Source organism: Gigantopelta aegis, chromosome 10 (genome assembly GCF_016097555.1).
Source record: "Gigantopelta aegis isolate Gae_Host chromosome 10, Gae_host_genome, whole genome shotgun sequence".
NCBI classification, from domain to species: Eukaryota; Metazoa; Mollusca; class Gastropoda; order Neomphalida; family Peltospiridae; genus Gigantopelta; species Gigantopelta aegis.
In genome coordinates this window covers 46898226-46918070 of record NC_054708.1, presented here as the reverse complement: position 1 = coordinate 46918070, position 19845 = coordinate 46898226, and the positions used below count along the sequence as shown (strand labels likewise).

The 19845-nt window shown below is 36.3% G+C and overlaps 1 protein-coding gene across 2 annotated transcripts in view; it reads right to left on the bottom strand.

The window, feature by feature from the left end:
- The window catches only part of LOC121383170 (nuclear pore complex protein Nup214-like), a 54891-nt gene that overhangs the window by 15684 nt on the left and 19362 nt on the right, over positions 1-19845 (bottom strand). For both annotated transcript variants that reach the window (XM_041513002.1, XM_041513003.1), the window contains exons 7-18: positions 19256-19353; positions 18757-18826; positions 14435-14561; positions 13500-13655; positions 12481-13092; positions 10784-10921; positions 10225-10344; positions 9450-9553; positions 8820-8969; positions 5280-5545; positions 3802-3978; positions 2969-3132 (exon numbers count right to left, since the gene is read on the bottom strand). In XM_041513002.1, the coding sequence (XP_041368936.1) occupies positions 2969-3132; positions 3802-3978; positions 5280-5545; positions 8820-8969; positions 9450-9553; positions 10225-10344; positions 10784-10921; positions 12481-13092; positions 13500-13655; positions 14435-14561; positions 18757-18826; positions 19256-19353 (2182 nt within the window). The remainder of the gene's footprint in view (positions 1-2968; positions 3133-3801; positions 3979-5279; positions 5546-8819; positions 8970-9449; positions 9554-10224; positions 10345-10783; positions 10922-12480; positions 13093-13499; positions 13656-14434; positions 14562-18756; positions 18827-19255; positions 19354-19845) is intronic.

Sequence of the window (19845 nt, the reverse complement as noted above, 5' to 3'; positions counted from 1 at the left end):
ACGGACGGACCGGGTATAAAACACTACATCAGATTTTGGTTACAATGGTAAAAAAGTGGGGGGCATCCCCCCCCATTCCCCCCCCCCCCCCCCCAGTCCCTACGGGCCTGTTTTATTACGTACCCTCAAATTATTTTCTGGCAGAAAACCTGGTACCTTTGGCAGAGGTTGACACAATTGGTCGTCTAATTTTCGACTGTTACCATAAAATAATATAATTAATCACTTTTGGCATCTAGCAATTTAAAGCAAAATTAACAATAGTTACCACATGGAATAAGCATCATATATTATTTTGTTTTACCTGTTATATATTTTACCTGTAATATATTTTCATCAGGACTTCCTTCTTCCTCCATGAATGATTAAAGAAAATAACACTGGATATATTGTAATTATTTTTATTTTATTCCAATATATAACAAATGTGTTTTATGTCAGTATGTGGAGCAAACTACCTGAAACAGTTGGTTTGAAATGATGATTACAAAATCCTAAAGATAAAAGGAACTGGCTGCTAACCTCACCCTCTACATATTATCAACATTTGTACAGACCTGTAGGAACGATATTTGAAGTGGGAGGGGGGATACGGTCTTTAGTGAGGGATACAAACTAGATTTTTATCTTTATATCATCTTTACTTATGCAGAGTAGTGAAAATTTAAAACATATATTTTTATCCTAGAGTGTGTGATGGAGAACAAGTCCCTAGGCCCGCCCCTGTTCCTATGGGCCTGTTGTATTTTATATTAATAAATGCAAAGACTACATAATAATATTGTCGATAAGACATTAGTTGTAAAGTGATTGTCAATATGTGGCAACAGTATATTTTCCAACATTTCTGTGTTTCTGTACCCGGCTGTGGACAGTTTCGGCAGACTGGTAACACATTTTCTTAATAATTAAAAATATATTGTTTAACCAAGCACATTAAAACTTGGAGGGCAACTAGTTAAGAGAACAAAGTTTTTTGTTAAATTATTATATCTTGCTTTGGTGAGGAGGGGGCACTTTTTGCAAATTTGCGAAATCAGCCTTTGGAATATCCACTGACGAGCCATATTTACATCTATGCTGAACAAGATTTATGGATAAATATTATTACATTTTGTGTGCTTTTCTTCTAATTAGGTCCATTTGCTTCAGTTTACATTAAAAATGTCATTAAAAAATTATGTTTAAAAAAATGCTTGTATGCTAGTCTATGACCGTGTTGCTTCCTCGTCCTCGTCGGCAGCCGATTCATCCGAATTTTCGTCTAAGACAACATTTCCAGGATTAGGGACAAAGTGTCTGATAAGTGGTTCAAACTGACACGGTTTGATGCCATTAGCACAAGCTGGACACAATTCTTCGTCACTCGAATCGCTATGTTCGTCCATGCTGCTTGGTAGTTTCTTCAGTTTTCCTCTCATCGATGACGTCACTGGTCTAGCTCATCAACTGTCGACAGTTTCCGGCAAACATCGGCGAAAAAAAAACAACAACCAAGACTGGCATGCTTAACTTACTCAATAAGGGGAGCACGGTAGTTGCGTGTTGTGGTTTATGATGGCAAACAATTCATTACGCCATATATATGCTTTGGTGTCCGGTCTCCTTTAACAAAGTATCTACATTAAAAAATTACTAATTTGGTGTGTGGTGGGTGAGGTGGAATTGTATGCCTTAACTTATAATACATGTACAATTCATGCTAATAAAGGTTCTTGTTTCTTTTTCCTTCTTCTTTTTTTTGGGGGGGGGGGGGGAAGAGGGTGACGGTGGGAGAGGAATTCCATTTATAAGTAAATAAATATATATACACATTTATAAGTGATAAAAAATAGTAATTTGTTTTCAATGTTGTTAATTGTTGTAATAGGTAACATGGATTGTTTTTATAACTTAGGTGGTATTAGGGAAAACAATTATTTTTAAATATTAATAAGTAACTGTATTCTAAACTGATGGAAATTGTTTGCATGTTTTTCTAAACATACCATAAAATATGCCCAATGAGCATGTTGTGTAAATTGACAAACTGATTTAACATGATCTTAGTATGCAAAATGTACATTAAAAAGTTAATTATTTTAACTTACTGGGTTTTTTTTTTTTTCTTATATAAAACGTTAATTGGGCAAGTGAATTTTTCACCATGACCAGTGAATTTTCAAATCCACTGGCCCGATGGCCAGTGGATTTTTAAAAAATCTAGAACCCCTGGTACATGGAACGCTTGTAACGGATGGATATCGCTCATTCCTGCACTGACCAATCACATTCAAGGATAGAATTGTAAGTCATACTTGTTCTATTCTTGGGCCAACAATTTCACCAACTATATGCATTACAAGTGGACTACATTGCACACTTCTGGGGTAATAGGCTCCGGCCCATAGCCCCCCCCACCCCACCCCTCCTCCTCATCACTGAGTGTAGCTCTCGGTAAACCCCCAACTTCTACTCCGACAGTTCCAACGCCTACTAGTACTTCTCTTTGCAACCGCTGACAGTGCGTCAAGTGAGCACTTTACCACTGAGCTACATCCTGCCCCTAGTTGCATACATAGATATTCATCTTGATGTATTACAAAAAAAAATTCAAATAAAAAAGTTTTTTATTATTATAAAAATTGTAATATTTAATAAATATCTGATTTGTTTGCATCAGCATTAACATTGATAGCTGCAACTGTAAAGCAAGTGTCAATGACGTAGAAACTGAATTAAAGGCAAAAAAAATTAACCTTGAAATAAATGCAAAAGTATTTTAAGTAAACTTTTTAAATAAATCTATCATGTTTTTCACATTCATTGTGATGAACATAAATCTACCATGTTTTTCACAATGCACTGCGATGACCATCCATGAACCAGGAATAGCACAATGGGCCCACCGATGGGGATCGATTTGAGATCAATTGCTCATCATGCTGGTGTCCTGGAGCACTGAAATTAACATACGATTAAAAAATACCTGGTACAGTGGATTTAACTTTGGGTACGGCCCTCCTTGAAAGGTATTCCCGGAGCTTTGCTTGTTTCTCTGGAGATATACTGACAGACTGACTCAGATTAAGTGATGAGCTGCTCCTGGGTTTCTGCTCATCGAGTGATTCAACAAGTAACGTCAGATCAGGACTAAAAGAAAAATTATAATTATGAAGAACAGTACTATTCCCTCTTTTTGTCAATCCTTTTCAAACGCTTTTTAAAAATATCAGACAGCCAAGCCAGCCATGCAACCTAAATATATTTTAAATATTAGCCATTACACATAATTTCAAGATAGACAACCTTAATTTGTTCAATAAGAAACTAATCTCCGAAGTGTATCTTACAGGATCACAATCTAAATAGCAGGTAAAATAATCATATACTGATGGAAAGAAATAAGGAACCACAGAAAATTGTAGACCAAATTTAATTCACTACTAGCGTAGTATGTCTGTATTTCATATCAAGTTGTAAAGTAGGATTGAATGTCTGTAGTGTTGAATGTGCTGCCTATATGTTCTAGGTCAATTTCTGACAATGTGAATTGATTTTTGATGCAGTCATTATTTCTTGTTGCTATCTGTGTGATCCTTTATTTCTTTCCATCAGTATATATGCATTTATCTCTTGAAAACAATGACCTGCAATTTTGAGGAGTTGGTAGCAGATGAATTTATATATTTCACCTGCTTTTTCTAAAATGTGGTCCACTTTGAGCGTTTCACAGTCCTCTATTTCAAGCCCTCTTGTTTTTATTTAATATAAAAATGCACTTTCATTATATATACAAAACATATGCATTGTAATTGTTACCCAGAGTTTGATGAGCTGAAAGAGTTGTTTGTGTTTTGCCAGCTGGCAGACCGATTGTACAGCTTCAGACATTTCAGCTGTTCCTGCAAGTTGTCGACCAAGTTCTTCTGTCCCTCAATCAGATTGCAGTTGCTTTTCACAACTCGATAAATTGAGTCTCTAGTTGGAGTTTGAATTCTAAAAATAAAGAAATGCCAAATAAAATCCAAAGCATGACCCATTCACACAAAAGCCAGTATACCTGGGAAGGAAATGGTTTATTTAACGATGCACTCAACGCATTTTATTTACGGTTATATGGTGTCGGACATATGGTTAAGGACCATACAGATATTGAGGGAGGAAACCGCTGTCGCCACTTCATAGGCTACTCTTTTCGAGTAACAGCAAGGGATCTTTTACATGCACCATCCCATAGAGAGGATATCACATACCACGGCCTTTGATGTACCAGTCATGGTGCACTGGCTGGAGTGAGAACTGTACACCTGGGAAGTTGTATCCATTAAACATTCATTCATTCATTCATTCATTCTATGACAAACTAAAGAATCCGCTTGCCTTCCTTTACTATTCTTTGTACCATGGAGGATCAAAAACAAGTCAAGGAATCCACATCACTTCCCTTTACTAGCCCGCATCCTTTTGTATTTGAACTATTGAGTATCAAGAAGAAGTCATAGAATCAAGTAACCTTTCTTTACCCAGAGCATCAAGAACAAGTCAACGAATGCAGCTTACCTCCCTTTACTAGCCTTCTTGCTCTTGTAGTCGTCCCACTGAGCATCAAGAACAAGTCAAAGAATGCAGCTTACCTCCCTTTACTAGCCTTCTTGCTCTTATACTCAACCCACTGAGCATCAATAACAAGTCAAAGAATGCAGCTTACCTCCCTTTAAAAGCCTTCTTTCTCTTGTACTCCACCCACTGAGCATCAAGAACAAGTCAAAGAATGCAGCTTACCTCCCTTTACTAGCCTTCTTGCTCTACTACCCCAGAGCATCAAGGGAGAGTCAACGAATGCAGCTTACCTCCCCACTGAGCATCACTGAGATCAAGAACAAGTCAAGAATGCAGCTTACCTCCCTTTACTAGCCTTCTTGCTCTTATACTCAACCCACTGAGCATCAATAACAAGTCAAAGAATGCAGCTTACCTCCCTTTAAAAGCCTTCTTTCTCTTGTACTCCACCCACTGAGCATCAAGAACAAGTCAAAGAATGCAGCTTACCTCCCTTTACTAGCCTTCTTGCTCTTATACTCAACCCACTGAGCATCAAGAACATGTCAAAGAATGCAGCTTACCTCCCTTTACTAGCCTTCTTGCTCTTGTACTCGACCCAGTGCATCAAGAACAAGTCAACGAATGCAGCCTTCTTGCTCTTGTAGTCGTCATCAAGAACAAGTCAAAGAATGCTAGCCTTCTTGCTCTTGTACTCGACCCAGTGCATCAAGAACAAGTCAACGAATGCAGCTTACCTCCCTTTACTAGCCTTCTTCCTCTTGTACTCGTCCCACTGAGCATCAAGCACTAGATCCACTTCCTGCAGACTCTGCTGTAGCAGCTGATACTGCTGCTGGAGGTCACGCAGCTTCTCAGCGCTAGCGGGATCGAGGGCACATGACCTCAGCAGCTGGTGATACTTGGTGTCGGTGTTACGCTGCTGTCGCACTCGGCACTCCTCCGCCATGGTAATCAGGTCCATACACATTATCTTGAGATCATGAACTTCACGGCTTTGATCCTAAAGCAAAATGACACTTCATTAATGATAAGACAGCTGAATCAGCTTAAACAAAAACAATGGATCAAACTGATTTAATGATCATCAGTAGAGAGGAAACCTGTTAACATATTTCCAGTAGTTTGAAATTAAACAAGTAATAAATAATTGGATACGAAGAATTATCACACCACTTGGTAGAATAGCTATAATAAAATCCTTATTAATATCTAAACTCAGCTACTTACTTTTAACACTACCTAATCCCTCTGAATATTTTATGCGTGAATTAAATAAAATATTATTTAAGTTTGTATGGAACCAAAAGCCGGATAGGATTAAAAGAAATACCATGTGTAAATCTATTAAAGAGGAAGGCCTAGGCATGATAGATATATTTAAATATGTTAAAGCTTTGAAAATTACTTGGTTACGAAAACTGGAAAGTAATGATTCAAAATGGAAACCTCTTTTATTGGTATGTTTTCCCCAACTACGTAATATTCCTGTATTTGGTAATGATTTCCCTCAAAGATGTTATAAAAATATTAACAACTTGTTTTGGAAGGACTGTATTGGGGCTTTTTGTGATTTCTCTACAACTATTAAGGTAACAGACTTTAAAGATTTTTTATCAGAACCAATCTTCTATAATTGTATATAAAAATCGATAGGAAAACGTTTCTAAAACAAAAATGGCTCGAAAAAGGCATCTCTCAAATATGCGACCTAGTTAATGATCGTGGAGAATTCTTTACATTAACTGAATTTAATTATATTTATGACTTACATGTGTCTTTTTTAGAATATCAGTGAGTCATTAATTCACTCAGGTATACCTTAAAAAACCTAAAATTAGTAAGATAGACACACATATTCCTTTAGACGATTAGCCTGTCCAAAGAAAACTTTGTTCCATTAAAAAAGGATCAAAATTATACTATTACACATTAACATATTCAGACGTACCAAATACCGCTATGGCAAAATCGTTTTAGTACTGACCTTATCTGGCTCATTATTTATTTGAAACCATTTCTCACCACACAAGAAGTAAAATTAAGATGGTTCCAATATAGGATATTACACAGAATACTAACGACAAATATTTTTGCCTTCAAGCTAAAACTTATTGATACTGAAACATGTACCTTTTGTAATGTAAATAAAGAAACAATAGAACATCTTTTTTGGGAATGTAACTTTGTTCAAACGTTTTGGAATTCGTTTTTAAACTGGTTATCGAAGTACTGTAATCATTTATGTAACATAAAACTGTCTCTCGAACTAGTCATATTTGGATTTAAAGACAACATTAACACAGATAATATTTTTGATCTCTTGCTACTTCTAGCCAAGTATTTCATATATAAATGTAAAGTGCAAAAGTTAAGTTAAATATCATTCATTTTAAAAAAGAAATTAAACAAAGATACTCTATAGAAAAACATTTATATTTTAGTAAGAATAGTCTTAACAATTTTTTTACCAAGTGGTCACTGTATCATTCATTAGTTGAAAATATTTAATATAATAATTTTTGTACTATTATTATTATTATTATTAAATCCTCTCATCTCCAGCAACAGATGTAATATATAGTAATTTAATAAAACATCTACTTCCCGCAGTATCACAGAACATTAACAAACTATAATACAACTGATAGGAAACTAATCACATGTATACATTTGTTATCAAGCTATGTTGCGTGCTGGTGTATGTATGCTTTTTTAATGTTAAAACTGTTTTGCTGTCCTGTTTTACTTTATATATATATATATGTCTGTCTGTCTGTCTGTCTGTCTGTCTGTCTGTCTGTCTGTCTGTCTGTCTGTCTGTCTGTATTTCTCTCTGTCTGTCTGTCTGTCTGTCTCTCTGTCTCTCTCTCTCTCTCTCTCTCTCTCTCTCTCTCTCTCTCTCTCTCTCTCTCTCTCTCTCTCTCTCTCTCTCTCTTTCTCCCCCTCCCTCCCTCTTTCTATGGAAAAATGTACAATCAATCTGAACATATTTAGTCTAACAATACTCATTATGTATTATATATATATTTAATGTTATTTATGTTCAACATTATCTGTAACATAGTGATTCAGGGCTCCATCCCTGACACTATCGACATTTCTGGGCTAATAATAAAAAAAATAAAAAAACCAAAACCCCCCCCCAAAAACCCCAACCATATTTCCAGTAGAAGCAAGAGAAAAACCCAACCCCCCCCCCCCCCCCAAAAAAAAAAAAACCATATTTCCAGTAGAAGCAAGAGATCTTTTATATGCACTTTCCTACAGACAGGTAAGCATATACCATGGGCTTTGATATACCAGTCGTGGGGCAATGGTCGGGATGGAAATAAAAACAATAAGAGAAAGGGTTCACCGACGTGGTTCGATCCTATGAAGCAAGCACTGAAGCAAGAGGTGAGCTCTTTACTGACTAAGCTGGATCCCGCCCACAGGTTCAACAAAAGGATTTCATAACAATGTTACGGCGACTCAGGGCTAGCTCTGGCACTCGCCAAATTCGCCAATTGCGAATTTTGAAAGCAGTTGGCGAATTTTAGTTTAGTTTAGCGAAATAATTTCATGTAATAATTGACATTTTTTAGAAAATAACAGACAATTTCTGTAATTTTTAAAGTTTAATACACAATTTGGCGAATTGTTTTGCTCACCCAGAGATAGCCCTGCGACTTATCAGAAATTCCTATCTTGCAATCATTATGTGTACTGATAAAATCTAAGGACCTTAAAACACAACAACTGTATTTGAGTATTTTTAAACACAGACTAACAATTTGCTGACAACAATACAAAAAATAGAACATGTGTGTGTCATGATAAAGTTAATCTTCAAGTCTTTAAATAGGCAAATGCCTCATCACTTGTTGCATTGATTTTCCAAACAAATGTGAAAGCTAAAAGCTTGTTTTGTTTAATACATGACTAGAGCACACTGTTTGTTAGTTTGTTTTGTTTAACAACACCACTAGAGCACACTGATTTATTAATCATCGGCTATTGGATGTCAAACATTTGGTAATTCTGACATATAAACTTAGAGAGAAAACTCAGTACATTTTTACATTAATCTTTTATATGCACCATCCAACAGACAGGGTAGCACATACCACGGCCTTTGATATATCAGTTTGTGGTGCACTGGATGAAACCAGAAATCGCCCAATGGACCCACCAATGGGGATCAATCCATGTCACACCGCTACGACCGGCTATTTTGGGACATCAACCAGCTGGTAAACGTGACATACAGTGTCTAGAGGAGACATGCTACTTGCCTTTGTGGTGTCCTTAATACCATTACAGAAGTGGGACATTTCATCTGTCGCCCGCCTCAGTTTCTGCATTTCTTCCTGTGTACCCACATGGCCTATGCCAGTTTTTACACTCTGCTTGTGGGCTTTCAGTTCTTTCATGAAGTCAGTCATCTACAAAAAAAGAAAGAAATCAATATGCAAGAACGTTGTAAAGAAAAGAGGTAAAAATATAGTTGCTAGAGTGCTATCATTAATTATTATGCATCATTTCAAAAGTTAGACCTTCATCTCCAGTCATTCATCCCTTTAACCCCTACTACAATCTCCAAAGTCCTCAACAAAAAGACAAAACTAAAGGACAGCATATGTGTTTTGCTGTTGAAAGTATACATGTATTATGTTTCAACTATGTAATAGCAAGACAATCAATCTGTAAAATAAAAGGTGTTATCTGATGTCCTAATTTTATGAACATACTAACTATTTACTATTTCCGTTTAACGTTTATTCCAACAACACTGTCATCAGCTTTTTGTATCTGTTTCATGCAATGGATCAATAATTCTAAAACATTTCAATTTAAAGTGCTTTTAACAGTAGATTAGGTCACAATTACAAAACTACCCACAGACATAATTCAAACTGAAATACCTCTTCAATTATGCTCTTAGAGAATGTATTCTCAATGGCTTCATTGGCAGATTGCGTTCTTTGTCTCAGGGTTTCAGCATCCTCACCATCTTCTTCAGTAGAAGCTGTAAAGAACATCACTTTACTCAGGGAAAAAAACAAAAAAACTAAACCAATCAAGTTGCCCTGATAAGCATAATAGATGGAACGAAGGAAATTATTTTATTTAATGATGCACTCAACACATTTTATTTACGATTATATGGCATCAGACATATGGTTAAGGACCACATAGATATTGAGAGAGAAAACCTACTGTCGTCACTTCATGGACTACTCTTTTCGATTAGCAGCAAGGGATTTTTTATATGCACCATCCCATAGATAGGATAGCACATACAACGGGCTTTGATGTACCAGCCGTGGTGCACTGGTTAGAGACAGATGGATTGAACATAGATCTGTATCAAATCCAAAACATGCTATTTTACGTTTGAAACTAGACCATTTATGTAAAAGTTTGAGATAAATTTGTCTAAAACAAATATGAAGAAATTTGTTAAAATTGTTCTGGTCTATTAAATAGCTCTGTTATCAGAAACTAAATATATACTGCTTCATATTAAAGCTATTATCCATTTTTATTGTCATATGTTATATACGTAATCCGTCTTATCCTATTTGTTTAAGCCTCAAAGAACAATAGTTTCATGACTGATTTATCTTCTGTAAATAAATAAAATTATACAAACACCTTCGACACCTTTGTCTACTGTAAGAGCTCGATCAAACATACCTGGTGTTGTTGTAGAGACGGGTTCGCTGACAGTGTCTGGTTCTGGGATAGTCGACACAGCTGGTGGCACGACGACCCTAGAGGATGCTGGAGGACCCGATGGTTGTGTACTGGTTACAGCTAAACACAAACACTAAAAACTGTGATCTTCAGTCATTAATACTTCATGAATTATATGTGCATAATACACATCATATTTCTCTATGATGTGTTTTTTTAAATTTTAAAGCAGATTACAAAAACTGAATCAAGGTCAGAGTAAATGTGAAAGAAATAGTTAAATGAATGTTATTTGCTTTTAAACAAAGCCATGTTTTTTTTTTCATATGAAACCACAAGTTTGGAATGTTTAGACTAGTTTGTAGTCAAATATCAATTAATATTTCTAGCAAAGAACGAACCAACGAACCAACCTATGCATAAAATCAACATTAGGAAAAAGCCAATTGACTTTCTTTTCTTTTTTTTTCTTCTTTTTTTGGGGGGGGGGGGGGGGGGGGGGGCATATAATGACTGTTATGGTCTAATTTGCTTTCACCCCTTGAAAATTACAGCTTACCAGCACTGGCTTCACTTTGTGCCTGAGATGTGAACTTGAAACTTTGTCCCACTGAAGACGATCCTGTCTGACTGTTCTGTGGCTTCGTTTGTTGAAACAATGGCCCACTACCTGACATTGCCTGGCCAGCTTTAGTGGCTGTAATGGAAGACAGATCAGTACATATCATGGCTTTTAATGTACCAGTTGTAGGGCACTGAATGGGATGGAGTAAAAACCAAGTCCATCAAGGGTGATTGATCAAGCAAGCACTCTGCCACTGAACTACATCCAACGCCCACCCTTTTCTGTTAATCATAAAAGGACTGGATCCATAAACAAACTTACTGGTTTGATAGTGCCAGAATAGACAAATTTGTTTTTAATGGATCAGGGCCAACATTTTCAAAAGATGATTAAACAAAATGACTGGATTAGAGATGTGACATTTTACACAGAATATGTTGTATACACAATCATTCGGACAATTCGGACCAGACATTTGTTGTCCTCGCCATTAGTTCATTTAAGGTACTGAAAGGAGCGGGATGAAGCCCAGTGGTCTGGGATTGATCCCCGTCGGTGGGCCCATTGGGCTATTTCTCATTCCAGCCAGTGCACCACAACTGGTATATCAAAGGCTGTGATATGTGCTATCCTGTCTGTGGGATGGTGTATATAAAAGATCCCTTGCTACTAATTAAAAAATGCAGCTGGTTTTCTCTCTAAGACTATATGTCAAAATTACTAAATGTTTGACATCCAATAGCCGATGATTAATAAATCAATGTGCTCTAAGTGGTGTTGTTAAACAAACCAAACTTTAACTTTAATGAGCTTACTGGTTTTAAAATGACATTTTATCAACAAAAGGAAAAGCTGACATCATGTATATTATTCTTAAAATATACAAGGTAAGTTATTAAAAAAAAATCACTGAAGATTCTATTAGCAATTTGTTTTCATCGACTTAACTTCATTTAATATTAGCTCCAAATCATATATAAAAAAAAAAACATGGGTGTAGAAAGCTGAATCAATTATATTACTCCAATTTATTGAAAAGAAATCAAATAGAATATGTACAAGACAATTGTACAATGAACATTTACACTGAATATGAAAGAAATCCACACATCAGGAATTAAACATAATCACTACCCTACATTGATGATAGTTTTGTCTGAACTACTAAGTTTTTGAACAGATCATAAATAAGATAAACAAAACTAACCAATATAAATGTAGCCGGTGAGGTAAATAAAAGAATGTATCAAACTTGTTAATAATTAAATTTCTGTTACATTAATTACAACATAACGTCGTCCCATTGGTCCAGATGTAGCAACGGGAGTTTGTTCCTTTCTCGATGAACGTAAAAATTATGTCGTCAGGTAGCGTCATATCTGATGACGTCATTTTATATGGCAAGTTGTCTTATTGAGTGTTGTTTGTGGATCAAAAATAATTCCATATAAAGTATGAAGTTTCAGTGTTATTATTAGCCTGTATGATTCAAATTTAATTATAAGTATTGTCTTTTATTTCTTTTACATTCATCTGGGTATGAAAAAAAAAAAAATCCGCAGACTTACGTGAGAACGGCTTTGCCGATTCAAACAGTTTGCAGATGTTTTTTGTTTGTTCATACCCCGATGAACATAAAAAAAATAACATATAATCCTTAAATAAAAAACTATTCCCTGTGACAGGCTTACCGGAGGGCTGTGTAGAAAAGGTAAACCCCGTTGTTCCTGAACTCAGCCCAGTGGAGGCCGCTGGCTTGCTGGCTTGATCGCTCGACTTGGCTGTCACCAACTGTCCACTTTTCAGGGAAAATTCTTGCGAGGTTCCAACTGTAGAGTTTGGAGTCTGATTCGTCTGCTGTGCAGGTTTCGTCACAAACTGGAACGAGTTGCCTGTTGTGGGAAGACCAAACTTGCTCGCTGTTGTCCCTGCTGCTGCCGTTTGGCCCTGTCCAAATGCTGTTGCAGCAGTTGATGTACCAGGTCTACTTGGTGTGCTACTAGCACCAGAATCACTATTCAAGGTCACCTGCCCCGACTGCTGTTGTCTTGACGTCTGGCCAATTGGAGCTGCTTTTGGCAGTGGCAGTGGCAACTTCTGTCCAGAGGCCAAAGATGATTCTGCTGTTGATGTTGCTGCAGCTGCAGCTGGCAGTGCTGGAGTCTTTTGTCCAAAAGGCAAAGACAAGCCTGATGTTGTGGTAGCAGTTGCTGCTGCAGACCCAAATGGCTTCTGTCCGAAAGGTAACGGTAAACCTGTTTTAACTGTTGTTGATGCGGTTGTTATAGCTTGTGCCGGTGGTCCTGGAAAAAGAAAATCCAATCCAAATGAAGAAAAGTAAGGGAAGTAAGTTGTTTCTTCATATACGAAACCACGTTTCCAAATATATTTACACTTTTCAATGTAAATTTCTAGTTAAAACCAAATACCTCAGCAGTGCACTGTAGAAAATGCACTGTGAAATATGAAAACAATAATAAGACAAAAATAATGACAAATGGATGAATAATGGGAGTGATACGTTTTTCTTACATTACATCTTTCCTGTTTAACTATCATGTCTTACAACCTTTTAATCTTAGTAAATTTATTTATGTATGTCAATATTCTGTTTTTCTTTATTGACATAATTTTTCTAACGTATATAATTGAGACTACTAGTTACAAAAACATACACACATGCTGAGATAAAAGCATAATTGACAAAAACCTTGAGGTGTTCTGTCTCCCGAGGAAGGCAATGGTTCAGGTGGCTGGGTCAAGTTCGCAATGTCAGGTCTCATATACATCATGTGAAACGGAACCAGAAGTCCGTCTGTTGACAGGAGGAGGACAATGGGACATGGTGGGTGAGTCTTGTTATCTCCTGGAATAAAACAAGGAAGAAAAACTTTTTTTTTTAACCCAACCTAAAACCAATGCAGACTGTTCTCTGCATAATGAATTACTAACAATATTACTCAGAAATCAGTATTGTATATTTTTCACGATAGAACTTCAAGTATATATCTGTAAACATCTAAGCCATGTTTTAAACATAATGGTTTGCTTGAAATGACAGTATAATTAAAGGGACATACCCAAGTTTTTAAACACTAAGCATATTTCTCATTATTACAGCCATTTATGATCACTGAAATCAAACATTACTTATATTTTATTGTTTAGATTATCCATTTCCGTACAACTGAAGTGTTTCTGGTCATCTTGGTGTTTCTAATATAAAAAAATATATGCATTTTTCATATTTTTAAAAATGCACATGCGTCTGAGAAGTAATGATTATGGAGTCACACTTTAGTCATTTTTAATGGTATTTCAACGTCACAGACTCTTGTTTCACTCTGTTGTATCCAAATTTGTTACAGGTTTGTAAATTAATCAAACTTAGTGTCCGTTTTCACGGGTTGAAACTAGGGTCTTGGTGAAAAATATGCCTTAGTGTTTAAAAACTAGGGTATGTCCCTTTAACATGACACCGAGCAAAGATTTGAGAAACACATTACATTTTGTAAAATTAATTAATTTAGACTGAAAAAGCCTGGGTGAAAAAATATCTAAAATACTAACTACACAAACATTCAAATTATCACAATAAATTTAAGAGTGAGAATGGATTTTTTTTATATAGATATATATACCAACCCAAAGAAATCTGCATCTGAGATGAGAAGTCAATTGCCATGGCTACAGGGAATGAATCACAGTCACTGTCTGCTAGTGGAAGTTCAGCACGGCCAGAATCCTCTAGAGTCCAGTGCTCCCAGTTAGTCTACATCATTCAAAATTGAAAATTGATTAGCAACCAAAAATTGTGTAGCAATCTCTGAAACCTGTGTAGCAAATCGCAACGGGAGCCAAATAATTATATAGCAGACATCAAGTTTTTCTTTAACTTCCAGGCTAATCAGTTGTAGCAGGTATCATATAATAACCTGGCTCTTGATATAGCAAAGAAAGAAAAGAAAGAAATGTTTTATTTAACGACGCACTCAACACATTTTTTTAATTTACGGTTATATGGTGACAGACATATGGTTAAGGACGACACAGATTTTGAGAGGAAACCCGCTGTCGCCACTTCATGGACTACTCTTTCCGATTAGCAGCAAGGGATCTTTTATTTGCGCTTCCCACAGCCAGGATAGCACAAACCATGGCCTTTGGTCTCACTACACAGATCACTTCCGGGTGACAGTTCATTGATGACGGTCCACTATAGTTCCTAATTGGGACACATGTTATGGGTCACATATTCACTTCTAGCAAATGGTGAAGAATTAAAACAATATGTATGTTTAATGGTAAGCCTTCTGGCTGTATTTTGCCCATGTTATTTTGTAATACTGTGCATCGACCTTTTGGGACATGGGTATATAGCGCAAGTGACAGCCGGAGTGAATCGGTTAATGAACCACCTATTCGGACCGGTACTACAGCCAGATGCGGTCATATAGCAAAAAACTGAGACGGAAATGTTCTCAATTTTGGAGTGAAAATAAATGCTTATATAATGTATGTTTGCAATGGTGTATGTTGTTAGTGCCAACGAGAACCCGTTCTATGGGCAATCTTCGCTTGAAGTTGGGCAGTTTAACATGGGTTTCAATGGCAGATGGCATCTGTGTAATGAGACCATAATGTAAAACATGAAATTACTGTCTATCCCAAAATATATAAGTTTAGCAAGCCAAAATGAAAATGTACTAGTGTAGCATCCTTATAAAAGGTAATTACATCGATGTGGATTTCAGCCAAGTGTATGGGGGCCCTATTTGGGTAAATATTGCAAACATGTAAATTTTATTTATTTTTATTCTTTTTATTTTTCTTTTATTTTTATTTTTTAGGGGTGTGTGTATCAAAATGTATATTCTAGTATACTTACATGTAATAAATAAATTGATCTGAGTGTCTAACACTGAGTTTCTCATTGTAAAAGGTCAAAATTCAAGGTCACAAGGTCAATATCCAAATTCACCCTAATTTCTGTGATTTTGTGCATAATGCATTTTTTCTAATGTACAGTCATAATGACACACAGTTTTGATGGTATTGTGAATATATAACATAGTATTCTACTATGAAAGTAGAATTTGTATCTGCCATTAATAATATGTGGATCTTCATGCTGAAATATGCAGAAAAAAACAGGATTTCAACACTTCATTATGAAACAATTGTTGCCCATAGCAACAATTGATGGAAACTAATATTTTTAATGAACTAACTAGATAATTAGCTTCTTTGTATGTTCCCCATATCAGGACTACCAACAAGGTCATACATTACCATATAGTGGCTGCTTGTTTGATGACCATCTATTGTGTGGATGACCAAGGAGTAACAATGTGATATGAAGTTTTATTGGATGGTATGGTGCATCTATCTTTTGGTGTATTGGTTAGAGTTCATAAGTTACATGGCTCTAGTATAGCTTTTCATGGTGTAAATGACCCAAATTATCAAACTGACTTCAAACCAAGTTTGACAAAATCAGTCACTAGACTTTAAGGTCTCACTACACAGATCACTTCCGGGTGACAGTTCATTGATGACGGTCCACTATAGTTCCTAATTGGGACACATGTTATGGGTCACATATTCACTTCTAGCAAATGGTGAAGAATTAAAACAATATGTATGTTTAATGGTAAGCCTTCTGGCTGTATTTTGCCCATGTTATTTTGTAATACTGTGCATCGACCTTTTGGGACATGGGTATATAGCGCAAGTGACAGCCGGAGTGAATCGGTTAATGAACCACCTATTCGGACCGGTACTACAGCCAGATGCGGTCATATAGCAAAAAACTGAGACGGAAATGTTCTCAATTTTGGAGTGAAAATAAATGCTTATATAATGTATGTTTGCAATGGTGTATGTTGTTAGTGCCAACGAGAACCCGTTCTATGGGCAATCTTCGCTTGAAGTTGGGCAGTTTAACATGGGTTTCAATGGCAGATGACATCTGTGTAATGAGACCTTTGTTGAACCAGTTATGGATCACTGGTCGGTGCAAGTGGTTTACACCTACCCACTGAGCCTTGCGGAGCACTCACTCATGGTTTGGAGTCGGTATCTGGATTAAAAATCCCATGCCTCGACTGGGATCCGAACCCAGTACCTACCAGCCTGTTGACCAATGGCCTAACCACTACGCCACCGAGGCCGGTCATTTGATGTAGCAAAGTAATCTCATTATGGAACACACAATACCAGATAATCCATTACCAAAAGCTTAATCAGTAATATGATTTATCATGTTTTGAAACAATTTTTCTCTGTAACTTGTGTTAAATGATATAATACCAATCACAATTTTAAAATTTCTGTCCTCAGGCCAACGCTGGAAAAGTTAAACGACACCACTAGAACACATTGATTTCTTAATCATTGGCTAAAGAATGTCAAACATTTAGTAATTTCTCACATTGTCTTAGAGAAATCCTGTTACATTTTCCCATTAGTAGCAAGGGATATTTCATATGCACTTTTCCTGACAGGACAGCACATACAACAACTTCTAATATACCAGTCGTGGGGCACTGTTTGGGATGGGAGTAAATCCAGTCGGAGAATGGGTCCACAGAGGTTTGATCCTATACTGCCAGCACCTCAGACAAATGCTCTGCCGATTGACCTAAATCCCATTACCCACCAATACTATAACGTTATGCAACGTTACAAACAGACTGTACAAAATTAATGTACTTATGACAGAGTATGACAAATATTTTGAAAAGTCACTAGCCACAGGGCTAGTGGGTTTGTGAAAACCACTAGCCCACCAAGATAAAGCACTAGCCCAAATTCCTGATCAATTATAACTGGATTTTTATATAATTTTTGTAACATTACACATTTACAAGTATAACAGTAAAATAAAACAAACACTTAAATCATGTTGTAACTTTAAGTTTTTTGTCGTGTCGTACGTTTTGTCTTTTGTCAAGTGTGATCCATCATCATTGTCCCGTTTTTGTTTTTGCCCTCCCCCAGGGGAAAAATAATTGAGCAAACTCTTGGTTGGTATCTAAAAACACTATTAAAATAATTAAATTTAAATGAGGGTACGACAGTGTGACACACGGTAATAGATGGTTCAGTGTATTTGGTAGTTGGTTATATATTTAGGGCCTACTATTTATGTCGCCAGGAACGGTGATGCCAAATACAGGGCATTATTCCGTGTCAGACCGATATCAAAAGAATATAACGGCGACATCTAATCCGTTGTTAATTGATAAACAAAAAAGGTATTATCTTGTATCGGCAGCTGTGACGTATTATCCAAACCGATACACGTAATAGGCCAAGCCGAGTCATTGCATATGCGGTTACCATTAAAGTAAATTGTTTTCCTGATTGCCGATAACCACATGTTAGCGAAGTGTTAAATTAGAAAACAATAGGTAAATAAAACAAACACTGAAATTCAAAGCATGGCTGGGGTTTACTTGATTGAGATTAACCTGTCGTCGCGATTGGTGATTTCCAAGTTCTTAGCCTAAAACATGTGCGAGATTAACGACCACGTGACGTGTCTAACCAATCAAAACACGCATGTCATTAGACTTTATTTCCTGTGCCAGAAACTTGAAAGGGAAAGGTAAACAATGCATGCTGTAACTGTGACGATGTAGAGATGGCATGTTACTGCAGTTTGCAGACCTAGCTCAAGTGGATTATTATTATATACTCATTGCGTTGTTGATATTATTCGATGACAAACGTCACAATCAAATTTATTAAACGAAATTTCAGCCGAGAGAAAAAGAAAGAAAAAAAAGAAGAAAAAACCCACGATCGAGCGATGACGAGAGGAGGGGGGAAACCACTAGCCCGCAGGGGCTAGTGGTTTTGCTTTTCTCACTAGCCCGAACTTAAAAACCACTAGCCACGGGCGTCGGGCTAGCGGATTTGTCGAACTCTGCTTATGATGTCATAAGAGGCACTGTACATACCTTTTGATCCAGATTTTTGCCGACAACACTAGTTTCAGTAGCATTGCTGGATGCTATAACAGCCAGTTCCCTGAAAGATATATTTGAAAATATCACCCATATTATTGATCTAACAAAACATTCAGTTTGTTTTGTTAAATGACACAACTAGAGAAAATTGATCTGTTAATCATCAACAACTGAATGTCAAACATTTGGTAACTCTGACATAAGCTTTGAGGAAACCCACTACATTAGCAGCAAGAGATCTTTCAGAAATTATGTCCCTACAGACAGAACAGCACATACCACAGCCTTTGATATATCAGTCATGGGGCACTGGTTGGGAAAGGGGGAAATCAGAAAATGTGTTCACCAACAAGATTCGATCTTACGACCCACGCACATGCCAGGTAAGCGCTCCCACCTACATGGTTTAACAAAATTACTGTTTGTAGTTCATACTTTTGGTCATGTGATGAATTTAAGATATAAATGACATGGCTTTTATACACGTTACCATTGATGGACAAAGCTGATGTAATATTTATGCTTTCTGTTTTCACCAGATCCATAGCAAACATCTTCATAGTTCAAGTATTGTGTGTTTCCCTCTTTCTGAAATGATAAACCAGAAAATACTCAAAATAGCAATAAAATGAAATAACACTGGATATATAAGTTGAAAAGCTAACACAAATGTCTCTTAAGACAGAGGAGAAAACATCGGTAAGAAAATGGATTACGGTATCAATCAAATCTTCTGTGATTACTAATTACTTTGTAATTCATTTTGCAATGTATTTTTGAACACACGTAAATACAAGAATTGTGATGAATTAAATGTCTCGTATATCATAGCCATACCTATATGTCACATTTTTATTTCTTAAAGGCGAGACAAACATTTTCTTTTTTAATTTACTTACAAAAAACTGATTTTTACCAATTCCATAGTAACTCTTAACAAACTGTATTAATTACAGATATTTTCAATAAATGAGGGTTTAAATAACTGTGAATATTGAAATATATATTTTTTTACATTCAGTAAGTCAAACCTGCCACAAAGGAGACTATTTATAACTACCATCTGGAACCTATTTATAA